The sequence below is a fragment of the Protobothrops mucrosquamatus genome, unplaced genomic scaffold (genome assembly GCF_001527695.2).
Source record: "Protobothrops mucrosquamatus isolate PMUCROS unplaced genomic scaffold, P.Mucros_1.0 scaffold1163, whole genome shotgun sequence".
NCBI lineage: Eukaryota > Metazoa > Chordata > Lepidosauria > Squamata > Viperidae > Protobothrops > Protobothrops mucrosquamatus.
This window is the reverse complement of record NW_015387378.1, coordinates 471881-491322: the sequence shown is the minus strand read 5'-3', so window position 1 is coordinate 491322 and position 19442 is coordinate 471881. Positions and strand designations below refer to the sequence as shown.

General features: G+C 45.1%; 1 protein-coding gene across 2 annotated transcripts in view; it reads left to right on the top strand.

Moving 5' to 3' along the window:
- Positions 1–19442, top strand: part of GLIPR2 (GLI pathogenesis related 2) — a 59649-nt gene that overhangs the window by 10912 nt on the left and 29295 nt on the right. For both annotated transcript variants that reach the window (XM_015820696.1, XM_015820697.1), the window contains exons 2-3: positions 5312–5420; positions 14229–14332. In XM_015820696.1, the coding sequence (XP_015676182.1) occupies positions 5312–5420; positions 14229–14332 (213 nt within the window). The remainder of the gene's footprint in view (positions 1–5311; positions 5421–14228; positions 14333–19442) is intronic.

Sequence of the window (19442 nt, the reverse complement as noted above, 5' to 3'; positions counted from 1 at the left end):
AAAGCCGCTGAGAGGTCCAAAAGCACAAGGACAGAGGAATAACCCCTGTCCCGGGCCCTCCAGAGATCATTCACCAACGTGACCAATGCCGTTTCCGTGCTGTGTCCCGGCCTGAAGCCCGACTGGTATGGGTCTAGATAATCTGCTTCCTCCAGGTGCCGCGGGAACTGCCATGCAACCACACTCTCAACAACCTTAAGGCATTGCACCAACAGGACAGTGCTCCCAACCGGCTTCTTACGCCAATCAGGGGAATTCCACCCCACCTCGGAACTCTGGTTTGGGCCTACCAGAACAGACCAGCCAAAGCCAAATGGACAAAGGGTTGGGTCTACTGGAACAGGCCAGCCTTCATGATCCAGTTTCACCTGTATTAAATGGGTCCCAAAGTCCCGGTCTGCCAAGTCTGGCAGGCAAGCTTGCAGATCGGGCACTAGCAGCAGCTTTGAGACGATCGGAGCGGGCCAAGGGCCCACCAAAGTTTTTGAAGGACTACATAAGGTTTCTGTCACTGCAAGTTTAAAGAAAATGCTTATGTATTTTTATTGCAAACTGAAATGCTTATGTATGCTACTTTGAAATGGAAATGTACAGCATTTTAATATTGTGTTTGTAGGACTTATAATGTTGTGTATTATGGACTGTTATAATGTGTGTTGTGGGAACGGGTATAGTATTGTAAAATAGGAAGTATGTGCTAAAGATCCAGGAGGGGAGGGGTGTTATGTACTGTGCTTAAACTAGGAACAGGTGCAAGGAAATCATTAGCAGACCATGTGGCCTACTAATCAGACTTACTGTCTGGCTAATCATTAGTATGCATTTAAGTGGGAGAATATGTTGCACTCATTGGCTGACAGCACCCTAAACTGAATGTATAAAAAGGGGTGGAGCCATTTTGTTCAGAGTTCTGTTTAGCTGCAAATAAAGAAGTACCTCTTTGTGAGTCCTGCCTTTTCAATGCCTACCAACGCAAGAAACAGAACAGGCCCCTCCTTTAATGTGAACACTGCCTTCAGTTTTCAGACCAAAAAGAGGTCTGAGAGGACCTGCTGTCCCCAACCAACAGGTATGGGAACCTTCTTCCACTGGGTTTTCACAACTGCTTACAACTACACTTTTATTCACAACTTTTCCTGAACAACATTTCCTTTGTGTGCACTTCTACTTTTACTATTTTGGATTCAGAGAAGTCTGAGAGTACTTGACTGCTTCTTCCAAGCAGCAAACATGAGTACCTCCTTCCCAGACCTGGGCTTTGCTTACTGGGCCTTACCAGCTGGTTGCCCAAATCCAATTCTCTCATTCACTTTTCCATTCCATCTCACACAGCCTCTCCCTTTTCCCTAACAAAAGATCCTGTGCTCTGGCCAAACCCTCATGCTTTCCAGGGTCTGTCACTTAAACAGATTCTTTCTGCTGTTAGGAAAGGCCAGAGGGAGAAAGATCCAACTGTGATTGGGAAAAGGTCTTCTCATTCACACACACAGACATACACACATTTCTCTCACCCCCCTGGGCTTTAAAGTTAAAATTTAGAGGTACTCACTTTCACCTTCTTTCCAAAACAGACCTTGAGCTCAAACTCAAAACTCCCTTTACTACCCTCGCTCCACATGGGCAGGACCTGGGAAACCCATCCACAGACACAAGGGGTCTACTGCTGGCAAGATGGACTTACCAGTCTCAGTTCATTGAAGAGGTTAGCTTGGAGTCCTGTCCTGAGTGCCAAATTGTTGAAGGAAAAATCTTCATCAGGGTCCAGTCCAAGTCAGAAATAGACAAAAATGGAGACTGCTTTAGAAAGAAGGTTTTAGTTTAAAGCCAGACAGAGAGATGGCTCTGGAAAAAAAGTAACCATATACAGTAGGAGGTGGGTTTTAATACCTTCTTGGGCTTTTGTTTGGAGTTGTTCCTGTGGCATGAACTTTGACCTGAGTGTGAGTGTGCCTTTCTGGTATTCTGATGGTGGTAGATTAATTCTATTATGTCCCAAAGGTCATATCCTGCTTCCCTGGGGCTGTAGTTGATGACTGTTGGATTTTTGGTGTGAGGGATTGTTGATTCTAGGGATCTTTCTTTCTAATCCCAGTTTCCTGACTCCAATCTTTCTGACAAGATTATCACATCTGCATTTCTGTAGACCTGGTTTCTGTTTGGGGCAGAGAGACTTGTGTGTGTGTGTGTGTGTGTGTGTGTGTTGATTTCTGCTTTTAAAATCCTTTGGGGAAATATATTATGCCTTTTTAATATTCCCAAAAATATTTTTTTCTCTGGATTGTTCCCACAATGGTATATCCATTGCCTTGGAAATGATATGGAACCCTTCTCCTGACTGATTCCTTTCAACAATACGATCCTTTTAATATTTTATAAGCTCTTTGCAGACTGTGACTTTGCTCTAAGAAGTAACAGGCAATTGTCATAAAAATCCTTCTAGAAGCACTGAACTTTACATAGACTGGATCAGAGTCACTTTAATTGATGGCAGTATATGCTGATTACTATTTATCAGTTTGAATTAGTTTGGTTAATTCTGAAGAGAGCAACATTCCTACTTAGAAGAGGATGTACACACTTATGCAACCACATTATTGTAAGCTTTTTTATTTTTATTTTTTCGCCCTAAAAGATTTCAGTTTGTTCTTCAACTGAATTGTACAGCTCATATGTTATATTAAAGACAAAAAAAATTCTGAAGTGATTTATATTGGTCTGATTTTTTTACATCTCAAACCCAGGCATTTTAACTGAGATGGGTAAACTTTTATATCCACTGTATATGTATATGTATATACAGTATGTCTAGTCTAATGAAGAGAAGGACTAAGGGTGATATGATAGCAGCTTTTCAGTATTTAAAGGGCTGAGATGGTCACCTTTTTCTCCAAAGGACCTGAGGCCAGGACAAGAAATAATGGATGGAAGATCATTAAAGAAAAATCCAGTCTATAACTAAGGAGAAATTTCCCGAGAGTAAGAACAATTAATCAGTGAAACAGCCTGCTTCTGGATGATCAATTGCTGGAGATTTTCAAAAAGTGATTGGACAGCCAATTCTCCAGAATGTTATAAGATCTCCTTCCATGTGTAGGGGGCTGGACTAGAAGACTTTGAAGGTCTCCTCCAACCCCACTACTCTACATTCTATATTCTTTTTTTAAAATTTAAATGTATACATTTGGTCTAGGTTATTTTTCAGCAAAATGGAAGATCTGCATATTAATATTACACATGTTAGAAATAGAATTTTTAACAGAATAACAGATTTGGAAGGGATCTTGAATCATCATCTTCTTCCTCTTCCTCCTCCTCCTCATTTTCTTCTTCCTCCTCCTCTTCTTCTTCCTCCTCTTCCCCCTCTTCCTCCTCCCTCCTCCCCCTCCTCCTCCGCCCTCTTCCTCTTCTTCCTCCTTGTCCCACCTAGGGGCTTCTTGGTGCTTTGTGGCTGCTTTTGGCTTTTTTTGTCACAGTGCAAATCCAAGCCTTGCAGCCTGACAATGCATGCCATGTCAGCAATAGAAGCAAGAAGACAGTAAAAGTTAAAAGGGCATCAGAGCACAGGGCAATGAAAGTTATCAGTGAAGGGTAGATAGGCAGGTGGGTGGGAGTTAAATTGCTGTTGTAACTTTGAATGGTTGTTGAACAAATGGTAATAAGTCAGGGACTACCTGTACATAGAAGTAATCCCCAAGTTATGAGCATTCACTTAGCACCTGTTCGAAGGTATGTGATAAGTGCCCCCTACTGTTTATGAGCAAGTTCCGAAATTACAAATGTTGCAGCACCACTGCAGTTGTTTGCCTTACGAACGACTGCAGAGGCTCTGCAACATTCACCCTATTCTCCGCCTGCTCCACACAACCACTTCTCCTTCCCATCCTGCCACACCTGACTCATTTTCCTTGCAAAAATCTGTCTCCTCTCTGCCATGGTTTCTTTGCCTTTGAGGGAGAGGAGAGTCGATGGAAGCTCCTAGGTGCCATAATATTGCACGAGTTCAGGCACCCAACCTCTTTTGCAGAGACTAGGTGCCTGAACTCTCATGAGATCACGGACCCCAGAAAACTTCATTCTCAGCATGAAAAGTGTTTGCAGTGCCTGTCTCCTGCTCCTCTCCCCCAACTGCTTTCTGCCACCACCGGAATACTTTTCACCTGGATGGAGACCTGACGGAGACTGGAAGCTTCATCTGTGTGCAAATGGGGTGTTTGGAAGCAAAGTGAATTGCTCCATTTCCAAGCACCCAATTTGCAAATTGCTCTGTTTCCAAGCACCTCATAAGTACTCAAACACCTTTCACTCAGACAGACTGGAAGCTTCGTCTGCTTGCAAATGGGGTGCTTGGAAATGGAGCGAATTGCTCTGCTTCCAAGCACTCCATTTGCATGCTGACAAAGCTTTCAGTCTCTATCAGGTCTCTGTCAGGGTGAAAAGTGTTTGAGTACCTATGAGAAACTCAGAAGGGAGCAAATCGCTCCATTTCCAAGCGCCCCATAGGCGTTCAAATATTTTCCTCCTGGATGGAGACCTGACAGAGAGTTGATGGAGACTGGAAGGTTTGTCTGCAAAAGAGGATGGGTGCCTGAACTCGTGTGATATTAAGGCACCTAGGAGCTTCCATTGACTCTCCTCTCCCTTAAAGGCAAAGAAATAGCAGCAGAGAGGAGACAGATCTTTGCAAGATAAGTGAGTCCAGTGCAGCAGGAAGGGAGGGAGAAGCATGAAGTATCTTAGTAGGTTGGGGAGGCCTTGGGGGCCTCTTCCATCACTAGGCCCCCCATGGCCTTCCTCATCCTGAGATACCTCATGTGCACTTAACATACGATGCATTCGATTAGTGGGTAAAAGCAGGGAATGATTTCGTTCAAGGTATGAGATTTATTCCTACAAATCCTCGAGTTACAAATGCAATGGGCAAGCTCCATTCCATTTGTAACTCGAGGACTACCTGTATTTTGAGACAGAAATCAGGGATGAATAAAGAGCAGCACAGCCACCCTCAAATTATCAACAGAATTCCCATAGGAATATTAGGAGATATTAGCTTAGGGTTAACTAATTATCTTCATTTGTGCCTCAATTTATTAACCATTCAATTGTTGAACAAAATAATGAATGAATGGATGGATTGGACTGATTCAAATTTTAATTCTAAAATGTATCTTTGTAGAGTTCATATATCCAAGACTCAAATATTGTAGAGTAAGTTTTCTATAAATTATAAAACTGACTTTATTCTTTACAGGTTTTTTTTGCATTTTGCCATGCTCTTATTTAGTAATATTTCTAATATTTTATACTCCATTAGCTTCCAAGCAATTTTCAGGAGAAGTCTTAAGAGCCCACAATGACTACAGGAAGAAGCACGGTGTTCCTTCACTAAAACTCTGTAAAAAATTAAATAGAGAAGCACAGCAGTAAGTACAATGAGATCTTCTTGATTGAAAAATATGATAGCATTATACTTGGGTTGCAGACAATCTTTTTGATACAAGTAGTCCATGACTGTAATGGAACCTGCAGCCCATTATGGTTGAAAGTGATGACAAATATTAAGTGAGATAATATCTCTTAATGAACCTCACTCCCTGCTCTCCCTAATGCCACTGTTATATGAATATGCAGGTTGCTAAGCAAACAGTGGTACCTGATGGGTGAAGGGGGCCCTGGGCGGCCCCACTACCCAACTGAGACAGACAAGCACCAAAAAGCAAAGCGAAAAGCAGTCCAGAAGAGTGGAAGAGCACAGCTAAATTGAGGCCCAACACTGCATTCTAATGCCAGAAAACTTCCAAACAAGCCTCCATGCTTGGTCAATGAAGCCACACTTGTAAGATGGGCCTCTACTCTGATCAGCTGCCTGTCGGGATAATGCAGCAAAAAGTTTTCAAAAGTTTCCAAGTGTTTTGCTATCTGACTCCCTTTAGGACCCAGCTTTTGTTGCAGCCATTTGCTGCACATTTATGCCCTAGCTGCATTTTTTTTGAGCTGAACGTTTTCTTCAGTTCTTCAACACAAACAAAAAGATGTTCTTTCCTTCTCTCCTTCTTTTCTTTTTTAAGCTCTTCAACCTGTCAGTAAAATAGGCAACTTACAGAGTAACTTTCCAGGCATGCAGTAAATTTAGCAAATGAGCTGGTTAAGGCATGCAGTAAATTTAGCAAATGAGCTGGGGATTGAGATTGGAGGACAGAGTGTTTAGTTTTAGTAGCTAATTGAGGGGAAGGACGAAAGATCAATAAGTCTGTCCCTCCAAACTTTTTGGTTTTATTGTTTTCTTTATTGAAGAAATGTGAGTTTCTGAGGTAGGGAAGGTGTTATGATCTGGGCTGTGATTGACACAGCAGGTGCAGGAAGCTGCAGAGAGTCCCGGGCAGACCACGAGGCTGCCCGGGCCAGACAGGCTGTCTCCAGCCTATTGCGCATGTGCAAGGCGGGAAAAATACGTTGCATTTATTGGTTGACATTGCTCCCTGCAGAAGGGTATAAAAGGGATCCGCGCCATTTTGTGTTGTTCTGTTGAAGATTGAATAAAGAAGCAACTGTTGTTACTCCTGTCTTGTCTCAATGCCTTACCAATGCTCAGAACAGAACATTGGCGATGAAGGTGGGATCATGCTGCAAGGAAACAATGATAGAAAAAGAGGCTGACTCACCACGGAAGGCCCGAAGCGCTTGGAAGTGCGGCGTTCCAAACTCATGTGACTCTGCCTGCCAGTACGAAGACACTGGAGGAGAGCTCGGCAAGATTCGTCCTGGAACCCCTTCACAAGCCAGAGCAGCATGAGGCATTGACGAGGCTGCCAAGAAGTAACGATGTCTAAGATAAGGCATTTGTCCGAATTCGATACAGCTCACCCTGAACGTTGGAGCTCATATGTTGCCAGAGTAGAAAACTACTTTCGAGTAAACCAAGTTCGGGAAGACGGGCTCAAAGCTGCAATGTTACTGTATGTCTCTGGGCAAGAGACATTTGATATTGCCAAAAATCTGGTTGCCCCAGCACCTCTGGAATCCATCGCTTATACTGAGCTGAAGAAAATGTTAAGGGAACATTTTGAACCGAAGCTATCGGTGATTGCATGGCATCACACATTTGAACAGTGGGATCAACGTCCAGGAGAGTCTGCTGCGGACTTTATTGCTGTGCTGCGACAAGCTGCTAGGCCCTGTGAGTTCAAAGACCTGGAGGAAGGACTTCGAGATTGTCTAGTTTGTGGTTTGAGGAGCTGCGAGCTGCAGCAAAAGATTTTTGCAAAGGAAGACGTTTCCTTCCAGGATGCACTAAGGGAGATCACGGCCGACGAAGCAGCGGGAGGAGCAGTCAAGGCCTTGCAGCTTTCCAAGCACCCTACGAGTTTGGGATCCATCCATCAAGAGGTTGCTCAAGAGGTAGCTGAGTTGAATTTCGAAAATGAGGTCAACCGTCTATAGCAGCCAGCGGAGAGAAGGCCCCAAGAGCGAGCTGACAAGCAAGCTGACAAGGCAGTTCAATTCCCTTGGTGTTTCGGATGTGGAGGACGCCACAAGCGCTTCGATTGCCGATTCCGCTCTGCTATTTGCCAGGCATGTGGCCAGCAAGGTCACATAGTCGCCATCTGTTTGGGTCGCAAGAAAGACCGTCCTTTGGAAAAATTGCCTCAGAAAGGTATCAGGGTCCCCAGCCAGAATAGGGTGGGTTTCTGCACGTCCTGTAGGAGTGTTTTGAGAACTGGGGGCCACCGACCATTGAAGAAAAATCTGCACATTGATGTCAATTTGCAGGGGGTTCCCTTAATGATGGAGCTGGACACGGGTTCAGCTCTGTCAATCATATCCCAGGACACCTTCAAGCAAATCTGCTGTAGAAGCAGCCAGCGAGTTAAACTCAGGCCGTCGAATCTGATCTTAACATATTTTCAGAATTCCCGAGTCAGGTTGAAAGGGGAGGCCACGCTCAGAGTGCAGCGTAGGCAATTCAAAGGGTTCCTGGACATTGTTGTGGTTGAGGGTGACCATACAAGTCTAATTAGACTTGATTGGTTTGAGGCACTTGGGATTCAAGTGACTGGGCTACACAGCTTGCAAACAGCAGGTCTTGCTGAAGTTTGCAAGGAGTTTGCTGATGTGTTTAGCCCAGAACTAGGGTCGTACAAGGGGCCTCCAATTGCATTGTGGTTGGACCCATCCATTGCCCCAATTAGAATTAAGCTTCATCGGGTGCCCTTTGCGCTGAAGCAAAAGATTAATGCCGAGCTGGACAAACTGCTCCAGCAAGGTATTTTAGAACCTGTGGATAGCAGTCCATGGGGAACACCTATAGACACGCCACTTAAGGCCAACGGGGAAGTCCGCATTTGTGTTGACTATAAAGGCACATTAAACAAAGCATTACAGCAGCACTCTTATCCGGTGCTGCTTAAAGGAGGCCAGGTTTTCGCAAAACTTGACTTGGCTCAGGCCTATCAACAGCTACAGGTTGATGAGGCAATGGCAGAGGCCCAGACGATCGTAACGCACCGGGGAGATTTGAAAGTCAGAAGACTGCAGTTTGGGGTTAACGTAGCCCCTGGCATTTTCCAAAGCGTTATGGAGCGAACGCTCCGTAACATTCCGGGAGTTTGCCCATATTTTGATGATGTCCTCATCGCAGGGGAATCACCCGAAAACTTGACTGAGAGGCTTCGGTCCGTTTTGCTGCATTTCTGCAAAGCGGGGCTAAAGCTTAAGCAAGACAAATGCAAAATTGGAGTCACTTCCACTGAATTCCTGGTGTTTCGTATAGATGCAGAAGGCATCCATCCTGCTGAATCTAAGCTCAAAGCGATTCAGCAGGCCCCAAGCCCCAAGTCGAAGAGCGAGCTTCAAGCTTTCCTTGGGCTTCTAAATTTCTATCATTCTTTCCTCCCTCACAAGGCCGCAGTGGCAGAGCCGTTATACCGGCTCTTGGACAAACAGGCTCCATGGAAGTGGACACAAGTCCACAAAAGGAGTTTTGCAGAGGTCAAGGCATTGTTGTCTTCAAATGCTGTTCTCACTCATTTCAATGAGCAGCTGCCAGTATGTATAGCCTGAGATGCATCCCCTTATGGGATCGGGGCTGTTTTGAGTCACCTCAAGGCTGATGGGACACAAGTCCCTGTAGCCTACTATTCTAGGATTCTGTCATCTGCTGAGCGTAATTACGCACAGATAGACAGAGAAGCCTTGGCCATAGTGGCTGGCATAAAAAAGTTCCATGACTTTTTGTATGGTTGCCACTTCACGGTCTTTACAGACCATAAGCCACTGTTGGGGTTGTTTACAACAAACAAGCAAACCCCACACATAATTTCTCCTAGAATGTTGAGGTGGTCAATTTTCCTTTCTGCATATGACTACTCACTGGTTCACAAACCAGGCAAAGAAATCGGCCATGCAGATGGCCTTAGCCGGTTGCCTCTATAGCTTGTTGAATCAGATCCTGCTCCAGCTAACCACATACTAGCTATTCAGGAGTTGCCTGAGTCACCCCTCAATGCAAGGGATGTGGCTGCAGAAACAACCAATGATCACACATTAACACGTGTGTTGACATGGGTGCTGTCAGGATGGCCTGACACGTGTCCTGGCACCAATTTCCAGAATTTCTGGAAAAGGAAGCATGAGTTATCCACCTTTAAGGGTTGTGTCCTGTGGGGTAGCAGGGTAGTGATCTCAACCTCATTGAGGACTAGAGTCTTGCAATCTCTGCATGAGGGACATCCGGGCATAGTCCGGATGAAGGCTCTTGCGCGCAACTATCTCTGGTGGCTTGGGCTTGATAAGGAGATTGAGACCCAGGTCCAGGGGTGCCACATTTGTCAACAGTCTAGGCCTGGAATGCCACAGGCTCCTGTACACAGGTGGGAGGAAACACATGCTCTTTGGTCGAGGGTTCATATCAACTACGCTGGCCCCTTTCAGGGGCAATTCTTCCTCATTGTGGACAGTCACTCTAAATGGCTAGAGGTCATTCCAATGTCCACTACGACGACTGCCAGGACCATCCAGGTGTTGAGGGGGATCTTCGCCTCCCATGGGCTCCCAGATGTTCTTGTCTCCGACAACGACCCTCAATTCACTTTTTCTGAGTTTCAGGCTTTCCTACAGGCCAACATGATCCGCCATGCTACTTCAGCACCCTTTCATCCAGCTTCCAACGGCCAAGCTGAGCGCATGGTGCGCACAACCAAAGACGCCTTGAAGAGACTCATGGGAGCTGGCATCACAGGTTAGCTGACTTTCTTCTTTGCCACCGCATCACACCTTGTACAGCTACTGGGAAAAGCCCAGCTGAACTCCGCTGGGGTCGCCGTCTCATTACCAAACTGGACAGATTGCACCCAGACCGGGTGGCTTCACAGGTGTCACAGACACGGGCACCTAGGAGACTACAGGTGGGCGATCTGGTTTGGGCAAGGAACTATGGACCTGGACATCTCTGGGTGACTGCAGTGGTCTGCAAAGTCACTGGGCTGCTGTCATACAAAGTGGCTCTGGAAGATGGTCGTGTGTTGCGTCCGCACATTCACCAGCTGCACTGGAGGCTACCCAGTCATCCTTCCGCTCCTGACTCTGCTCTCAGGGGGGGGGGAGGAGGACCACGATCACGATCATGGATCTCAGTCTTCCTGCGGAAACAGGGGTCTGCACTCTGCACATAGGGGTTTTGCCAACGAGGCGGCTTCTAACTCTGGCACTGGGTCCATGGGACATTGCACAAAACCAGCTGTTCAGGCCACTCCATCTGCTGGCCTTGTGCCTACAGGACAGTGCTCCCAAGAGGGGTCTGTCATGGATCTGGGGAATTCCACCCCACCAAGGAACTCTGGTCTGGGTTTACAGGACCCGGCCAGTCAGCATGATGTGGGTTCACCTGTACCTAGTGGGCATCAAAGTCCCAGTCTGCTGAGCCTGGCAGGTGAGCGTGTAGACCGGGCACTGTCAACTGCTTCAAAAAGATCAGAGCAGGCCAGAGGCCCACCAAAGTATTTGTGAAGTTCCTGTTAGTAGGTGGGCAGGCTTAAGTGTTCTTAGAAATAAGAACATGCTCAAAATAATTGAAAAGCTGTTAGATTTGTAGTAATGTAAAATAGTAAGTTCTATGTGTTTTGAAATAAGAGGGGAGGGGTGTTATGATCTGGGCTGTGATTGACACAGCAGATGTAGGAAGCTGCAGAGAGTCCCGAGCAAACCACGAGGCTGCCCGGGCCAGACAGGCTGTCTCCAGCCTATTGCGCATGCGCAAGGTGGGAAAAATACATTGCATTTATTGGTTGACATTGCTCCCTGCAGAAGGGTATAAAAGGGATCCGCACCATTTTGTGTTATTCTGTTGAACAAGGCTTTTCAACCAGTGGTATGGGTACCACCTGTGGTACATTGGCACCTGGCAGGTGGTACACAACCATCCTAGAAAAGTGGTAGCGGGGGAGGGGAATGAGCTGAACCAGTGGCAGCATCGCACAAGCCTGAGCGAGAGATGGCTGGAGCTGCAGGGCTGTCAGGGCTCAGTGGAAGCGCCAGGATCAGTGCTTCTTCGGGGCTGTCAGGGCTCAGTGGAAGCACCAGGATCAGCGCCAGGCTCCAGTTGGAGCTCGGCGCTGATCCTGGAGCTTCTGCTCAGCCCAGAAGAACCCCCATCAGGCTTGGGCGGTGCTGCCACTGGTTCAGCTCATTCCCCTCCCCCACTACCACTTTTCTAGGATGGTTGCGTACCACCTGCCAGGTGCCAATGTACCACAGGTGGTACCCGTACCACTGGTTGAAAATCCTTGTTCTAGAGTGTCTCTGGTCAGATATAAGGGCCAATGATCATAACCAGCTACCAGGATTATATGTAGCTTTTGTAGTCCATTGTAACTTCCAATAGCTATTAAGTGTCAGATCGTATCTCAAGGACTACCTGCAATGTGGATCTCAAGAATATACTTACTCAAACCAATGTTTTATACTTTTTCATGATTACAAAATATTAGCTTCAAAGATAATACCATTTTTACAAGAAAATTGGTGACATGCTATAATCTGGTATAGTAATTTGTATAAAAATGCATTTGTGTAGAATTGAACAATTTGATGCTACAATAATTTAAATTAGTAAGATCCTCTATAATATATTATTTATATATTATATGGATAATATTTCTTCAATAGTAACAAATGTAGCGTATAATTTATATATGTCCTTTTGTGTGTGCATAGGCCTTTCAGTCAGTCTTGATTCTTGGCAGATGTCTCAATCCATGAATCTTTTCAGCAAAATTTTCAAAAGAGCTTGTCCTCTTCCTGCATTTTGTGCTTAAACCAGGGCTTGAACTCACAGTCTCCTAGTTTCTAGCCTGGTGCTTTTAACCAAACTGGTTCTTAAATAGTAGTAGTAGTAATAATAATAATAATAATAATAATAATAATAATAATAATAATAATAATAATAATAATAATAATAATAATAATAATAATAATAATAATATACAATAACCACATATTTTTTCCAAATCATCTCTGTACTTCTCCATGACAACTTATTTTTAAAGGCAAACTTTGGATAATGTCTAATCTTTGACTGAATCTAGGGAAAGCCCCTTCATGAGTGGGTACACCACTGCCTTTTTAAAGAAAAGCTGGCATTGTCCCCGTCCTCCAAGTGTTGAACATTTTCCTGATCTGACCCTTCACAGGCACCATATTATATAGAAGCCTCCTCCAAGCCGTCCTCCAAGTGTTGAACATTTTCCTGATCTGACCCTTCACAGGCACCACATTATATAGAAGCCAGTTGAAGTATCCATCTAGCCCACAGCTGAAAGCTGAAAAGAGTGCATGTCTTACGCATCACCACCACTACTTCTTGCTTAGAACAGGACCATGCAATTTGTTTGTGTTGCACATCAGCCTCACAGTAGTCCACCTGTTCTCGCAAAAGGGAGTTGTTAACCCTGAAAATGGCAAGAAGCAGAATTCATCTGTAATCTGACTGCATAATACCAACATTGCCGCTTGAGGGATATGTAAGTGCTCAAGATATTGAAAAAGAAGCTCTGCTGATTACATTAAGGTAGCAATGTCTCCTTTGTTATCTGGGGGTAGGGAGGAAATCACCAACCTGATGAAAGTGGTACATAGTAGCACCTAATATATAGAAGCAGCAGGTTGAACTCTAATGGATTACATCTGAATTGCAATTCAGCAATGAGGATGAATACTACTACTAGGTAGACCCATTGTCTAATCCCACATTATGCATTGTAGAAAAATAAATCTGTTTTTGAAGGAAGAGAGAGATTCTACACATGCTATTTCTGCTTTCCTACAACCTGAGTGTTTGCCTTCTGCAAATAATTCAGGTTCATAGTTCTTCTTCAGATACCCTGGCAGATTGAAAAGGAAAAGTTGGCACAGTGGTTAGAATGTAGACAGACTCTGCCCACACCTTGGAGTTTGTTCCTGATGGGGCTCAAGGTTGACTCAGCCTTCCATCCTTCTGAGGTTGGTAAAATGGGGACCCAAATTGTTGGGGACAATTTGCTGATTTTGTAAACTGCTCAGAGAGTGCTGTAAAGTCTAAGTGCAATTGCTAAAACATACTTGTGCAAACCCATTCCAAACAACTTCTGCAAACAGAAGAACAAATTAATTTGTGGGCTCAAATAACACTAAACTTAACTTACATTAACAGCTATTGGCTTCTTCAGGCTGGAAAATTAAATAGCAGTTACAACTGTTGCAAATCCAGGAGCAAGAGCATTGAAATAAATAGAGACCTATTTCAAAGGAAATAATGTTTGTACCAATAGAATTCAGTATTCATTGTCCAAATCAAACGTTGTGCCAAGAACTAAATACAGCAAGAAGTACAAATTAGAAAAATGGTTCAAAGTAGAAGACATTCCAGATGGAGGCTATCACAGAAATTCAATACTGAGAAGGAACCTTAAATGCAAGAAGTTCAATCTTATTAAATACAAGAAGCACTGTGCTAGGGCTGGGATTCTGTAGGCCCAGTCAGACAGTCATATTAAAGAGCAATCCATTTGTCCATAAACCAACAGACAATCATGCTCCACAGGATAGCAAAGGCTGCACAATAAAATGGAAAAAGGGGGATAGATGGCTTTTTCTCATTAGTGTAAAATTTTGTTGCAAATTAAATCATATGTACTTCTGGCTAAACCCTTTATGTGCTCTCTATATTTAGCAAATATTTGCTTATTGTGTTAAACAAGGTATTCAGAAGCACTTGCTAGCACAAGAATCCTCAAACACAGTCCTGAATCTAGCAGTGGAAAATGTGGAGAAAATCTAGCATGGGCTTCATACAATCAATCAGGTAAAATAAATTTTTGTTCCTATATAAGAAAAGCATGTATTAAACCTTTTAGTGTAAAAAAAATAATCCTGCTATATAGCGTAATCTGAACCCTAATTAATAAATGCATTTAAAATGTCTGCTCAACAGCCTGTTAATCTTTCATAGATATTGTATCCTATCTAGAATTCTAAATATCATGCAGTGTAAACTTCTACGTGAATTATCCCACATGCTCCAAAAGAGGCAGTTCTGTGCCAAGATTTATTTATGCACATTTACTTTACTCTGATGGAACTTAATAGCTGAAATATAAGCAGACCAAATCAAGAAACATTTAAGTTTTATGGACTGTAGCTAGTGGAATGAAGTGAAATATGTCATGTGGAAAAAAAATCCTTTTTTTAATTTTTTGGAAAAGGAGAACTCTGCATAATGGAGAATGATATGGGAAGTTTATTTTAAAGGGTGCTTCAACACTAATTCCTCTTGAAATTTGGATTCAGCACTTTTTAAAATATGTAAAGGTTCCCCTAATTTTAGTCTCTCTCCTACCCATGTGAACTCAATGTACAATAATTTGAATTTCCCTCAAACCTGGCCTATTGACATCCTCTCCATTCTATTCCTGAGCAAATAAATATTTCTGATTTGCTTATGTACATCCATAAACTTGACTTATTTATATATCAGTCTGCAGATTTTTTAAAAAATTATGCTTAAATATATCTCCAACATTTAAAAATCTATCTCCAAATGTGTGCTTTAAAAAGTAACATGAACAATATAAATATTAAAATATTTGGAAAAGGGAAACATAGTAAATCACAGAATATAGTAAAATGCCTTGGAGGAAACAGATGAAGTTATTTGTGTTAAATCCTTGGATTCAATGACTAGTACAACAGGCATTGTGTGAACCAAATGTCTTCTTTAATGGCACTTAGAGTCATACAGTGAAAACGGAGACTCACAGGCCTCCTGCTTCTTCCTCTGCTTCAACCAACAATAACGAACAAGAACGGTCCGGGTAAAGTTGCTACTGCTCGCGCGCGCTTCCTTGCGCATGCGCGCAGGCTGTTGCCAGTTTGTCTGGCCCCCGGGCAGCTTCTGCAGCCCGTTGCCATGGCAACTGCCCGGGCTTGTTTGCTGCAAGTCCCGGGACACAACACCCCTTCACCCCCGGATTAAACTCATCGGGCACATGTGCTCACATGTATCATGCCCGCGACCTCTGATTGGGCTTGAGGCCTAAAAGACCTATAACTGCGCTAGGGTAGCTCAGGTGATACAAACGGTACCGTGCTATCACCCAGCTACCAGGTATACTAACAGGTTGACAACAACCTTACAAAATCTTCCAAATATCTTGGGGACCTCTTTTCTCTTTGTGATCTCCTCAGCTCCGGGGAACATTCTCGATTGCCATGAGCCTCATGTGCAGTGGGAACAACCCCTCTTCTATACCCTGGTGGTCCCGGTGACTTAACTACAGGGGCCTGGCCTGCTAGCTTGTCCATCGGGCTACACAGCCCAGGATTTCCTTTTCTGCCACAAGGTGGCTCACCCTCTACGACCGTTCTACCCGGTCTGTCAGGGCCCTGTTTCCCACTCCTGAATGCTGTGGAATTTCCCAGGTCCACAATGGACCAATCTTGGAAGTCTAATGTTTCGCTGCCACCTACCAAGGCTGAGCTGTATCCTGTGTCCTCGGTGCCCCTAGGACCAACCACCCCATGTTGTGCGTTAGCTGAAAAAGGGTCATGAACATCCCTTCCAGCTTCTGTCCCAACTGCAGACTTCCACCTGGACCTACTGACCAAACCTCCTTGGGCATACGCCCATTCCCTTGTATTAGGTGAGTTTGGAGGACTCTCCCGGAAAATCTCACTATCTGGAGTGTGTGTTGCAGGGTGTTCTGGGTTATTCTCCCATGAATTTCCATTGGGCACACTTGCGGAACCTTGGGACAAACCCTCCCCTGTTCCCTCCAGGTCCCCCTCCCCCCCACAGAAGACCCAGGTGAAGGAGGAGAAGAGTCCAGTCTTTGGCGAAGCTGATCAATGTGTCGTCTCAGGACGCGGCCGCCCTCTACGGAGACCTCATATGACAACGGTCCAGTCACCTTGTATACAACAGCAGGAACCCAAGGGTGGCCAGGGCCATAGTTCCGGGACCACACCGGCATGCCCACGGTCAAACACTGTGGGGCCCTAGTTGGAGACTCCAAAGGAACCAACCGATCAGGATGCAACCTGTCCAATTTAGTGGTCAGTCGACGACCCCAGCGTAGTTCAGCTGGACTTTTCCCAGTTGCTACAGAAGGTGTAGTGCGACGAGCAAAAAGGAAATCAGCAAACCGATGATGCCAATCCCCATAAGTCAGCTTCTTCAGGGCGTCCTTGGTGACGCGCACCATCCGTTCAGCCATACCGTTGGTGGAAGGGTGGAAAGGTGCCGATGTCGCATGCCGGATCATGTTTGCTTGAAGGAAAGCCTGGAACTCAGCCGACGTGAACTGCGGGTCGTTGTCTGAAACTAAGACATCTGGCAAGCCGTGAGCTGCAAAAATGCCCCTCAACACCTGGATGGTTCTGCCAGTAGTGGTGGATGATACAGGTATGACCTCCAGCCATTTAGAATGGCTGTCCCCAAGCACCAAGAAGAATTGCCCCTGAAATGGTCCAGCGTAGTCTACGTGTACACGTGACCACGGCCTAAGCGTTTCTTCCCACTTGTGCACAGGTGCCTGGGGCATCTCTGCGGAGCTCGCGACCGTGTTCACTGTGGGTACATGTACACGGAGATACAGGGATAGATTGGGACCGGTGGTATTCACTGATGCCCGTTCAGCCTTCATCCGGACAATGCCAGGATGACCTTCATGAAGGGAGATCAGGACCCTAGACCTTAACGAGGTAGGAATGACTACGCGGCTGCCCCACAATAGGCAACTCTTAAAGGTGGATAGCTCGTGCCTCTTGTACCAATAACTTTGAAACTCAGTACCAGGGCACCTATCAGGCCACCCAGATAGTACCCAAGACAGTACGCGTGTAAGCGTGGAGTCAGAGGCAGTTTCAGCAGCTACATCCCGGGCATTCAGGGGAGATTCCGGCAACTCCTGAATGGAAAGGATGTTAATGGCAGGAGTGGGGTCAGCCTCCACATCAGGCAGGGGTAGCCTACTTAGGCCATCCGCATGGCCCATCTCTTTTCCAGGTTTGTGAATTAAGGAAAAATCATAAGCGGACAAAAAAATAGACCACCGCAACATGAGCAGAGAAATGATTTGAGGTGTCTGCCTATTTGTAGTGAACAGCCCTAGCAAAGGCTTATGGTCAGTATAGACCGTGAAATGCCTACCATATATGAAATCATGGAATTTCTTAATACCCGCAATGATAGCCAAAGCCTCCCTATCAATTTGAGCATAGTTACGCTCAGCAGAAGAAAGAGTCCTGGAGTAATAAGCAACTGGAACCTGAGTTCCATCAGCCTTCAAATGACTCAAAACAGCACCCACCCCATAAGGGGAAGCATCACAAGCGATGCAAACAGGAAGTCTCTCGTCAAAATGAGCAAGCACATTATTGGACATGAGCAAGGCCTTAACCCCAGCAAAACTCTGATCGTGAGCCTTGGTCCACTGCCAGACTGCCTGTTTGTCCAATAGTCTATGTAAAGGCTCCGCCACAGCAGCCTTGTGAGGAAGGAAAACATTATAGAAATTCAAAAGGCCTAAAAAAGCTTGCAATTCGCCTTTTGACTTGGGACGGGGAGCCTCCTGGATGGCCTTCAGCTTTGATTCAGCAGGGTGAATGCCTTGTGCATCTATTCTGAATCCCAAAAAGTCAGTGGACATGACTCCTATCTTGCATTTGTTCCTTTTAAGCTTTAACCCTGCCTTCCTAAACCGCAGCAGAACAGCCCTCAGTCGTTCTGCCAGATTATGCACAGAATCCCCAGCAATGAGAACATCATCGAAATAAGGGCAAACCCCAGGAATGCCGCTTAATGTGTTTTCCATCACACTCTGGAAAATACCGGGTGCTACATTTACTCCAAACTGGAGCCTCTTCACCTTTAAGGCACCCCTGTGTGTCACAATGGTCTGTGCCTCAGCAGCTGCTTCATCAACAGGTAACTGTTGGTACGCTTGAGCCAAATCTAGCTTTGTGAAAAACTTCCCTCCTTTAAGAGAAGCCAGAATATACCCCACTACAGGAACAGGATAAGCGTGCTGCTGAAGTGCCTTATTTATAGTGCATTTGTAATCAGCACAAATACGTATGTCCCCATTAGCCTTAAGAGGCGTAACAATGGGGGTTTCCCATGTACTCGAGTCTACAGGTTCTAAAATGCCTTGTTGGATTAACTTATCCAATTCAGCATCAATTTTTCCTTTCAACGCAAAAGGCACTCTCCTGGCCTTAACTCGAATGGGTGTGATGTTGGGGTCAAGTTTCAACGAAACAGGAGGCCCTTGGTAAGATCCAAGCTGTGAACTAAACACATCTGCAAACTCCTCACATACTGCTGTAAGGCTTAATGTTTGCAGGCTATGCAAGCCAGTGACTTGAATTCCCAAGGCCTCAAACCAATCAAGTCCTATCAGACTCATTCTTTCACCCCCAACAACCAGAACATCCAAAGGACCCACAAAACTCTTATACTGTACAGAAAGGGTGGCCTCCCCCTTAATGCACACTCTAGAGTTTTGGAAATCAGTTAGTACGATATTGGAAGGCCTTAGCCTCACCTGAACTCCACTGCTAGTGCAGATTTTCCTGAAAGTATGCAATGAAATAATGGACAGGGTGGATCCCGTATCCAGCTCCATAACTAATGGCACTCCCTGCAGCTTCACCTTAAGTGACAACTTCTTTTTAAGTGGTCTATGTGTGCCTGTTCTATAAACACTTCTGCGCAATGCGCAGAAGCCTACTCTATTCTGACTAGGGACCTTAGTGTTTTTCTGGTGCAATTCTTCTTGATACTTTACCTTTCCACGTCTTAGGCAAACGGCTGCGATGTGACCTTGTCTTCCACATGCTCTGCAGACAGCTGTGCGGAACCTGCAGTCAGCCCTCTTGTGGTGACCACCACACCCGAAACATTTGAGTTCCTT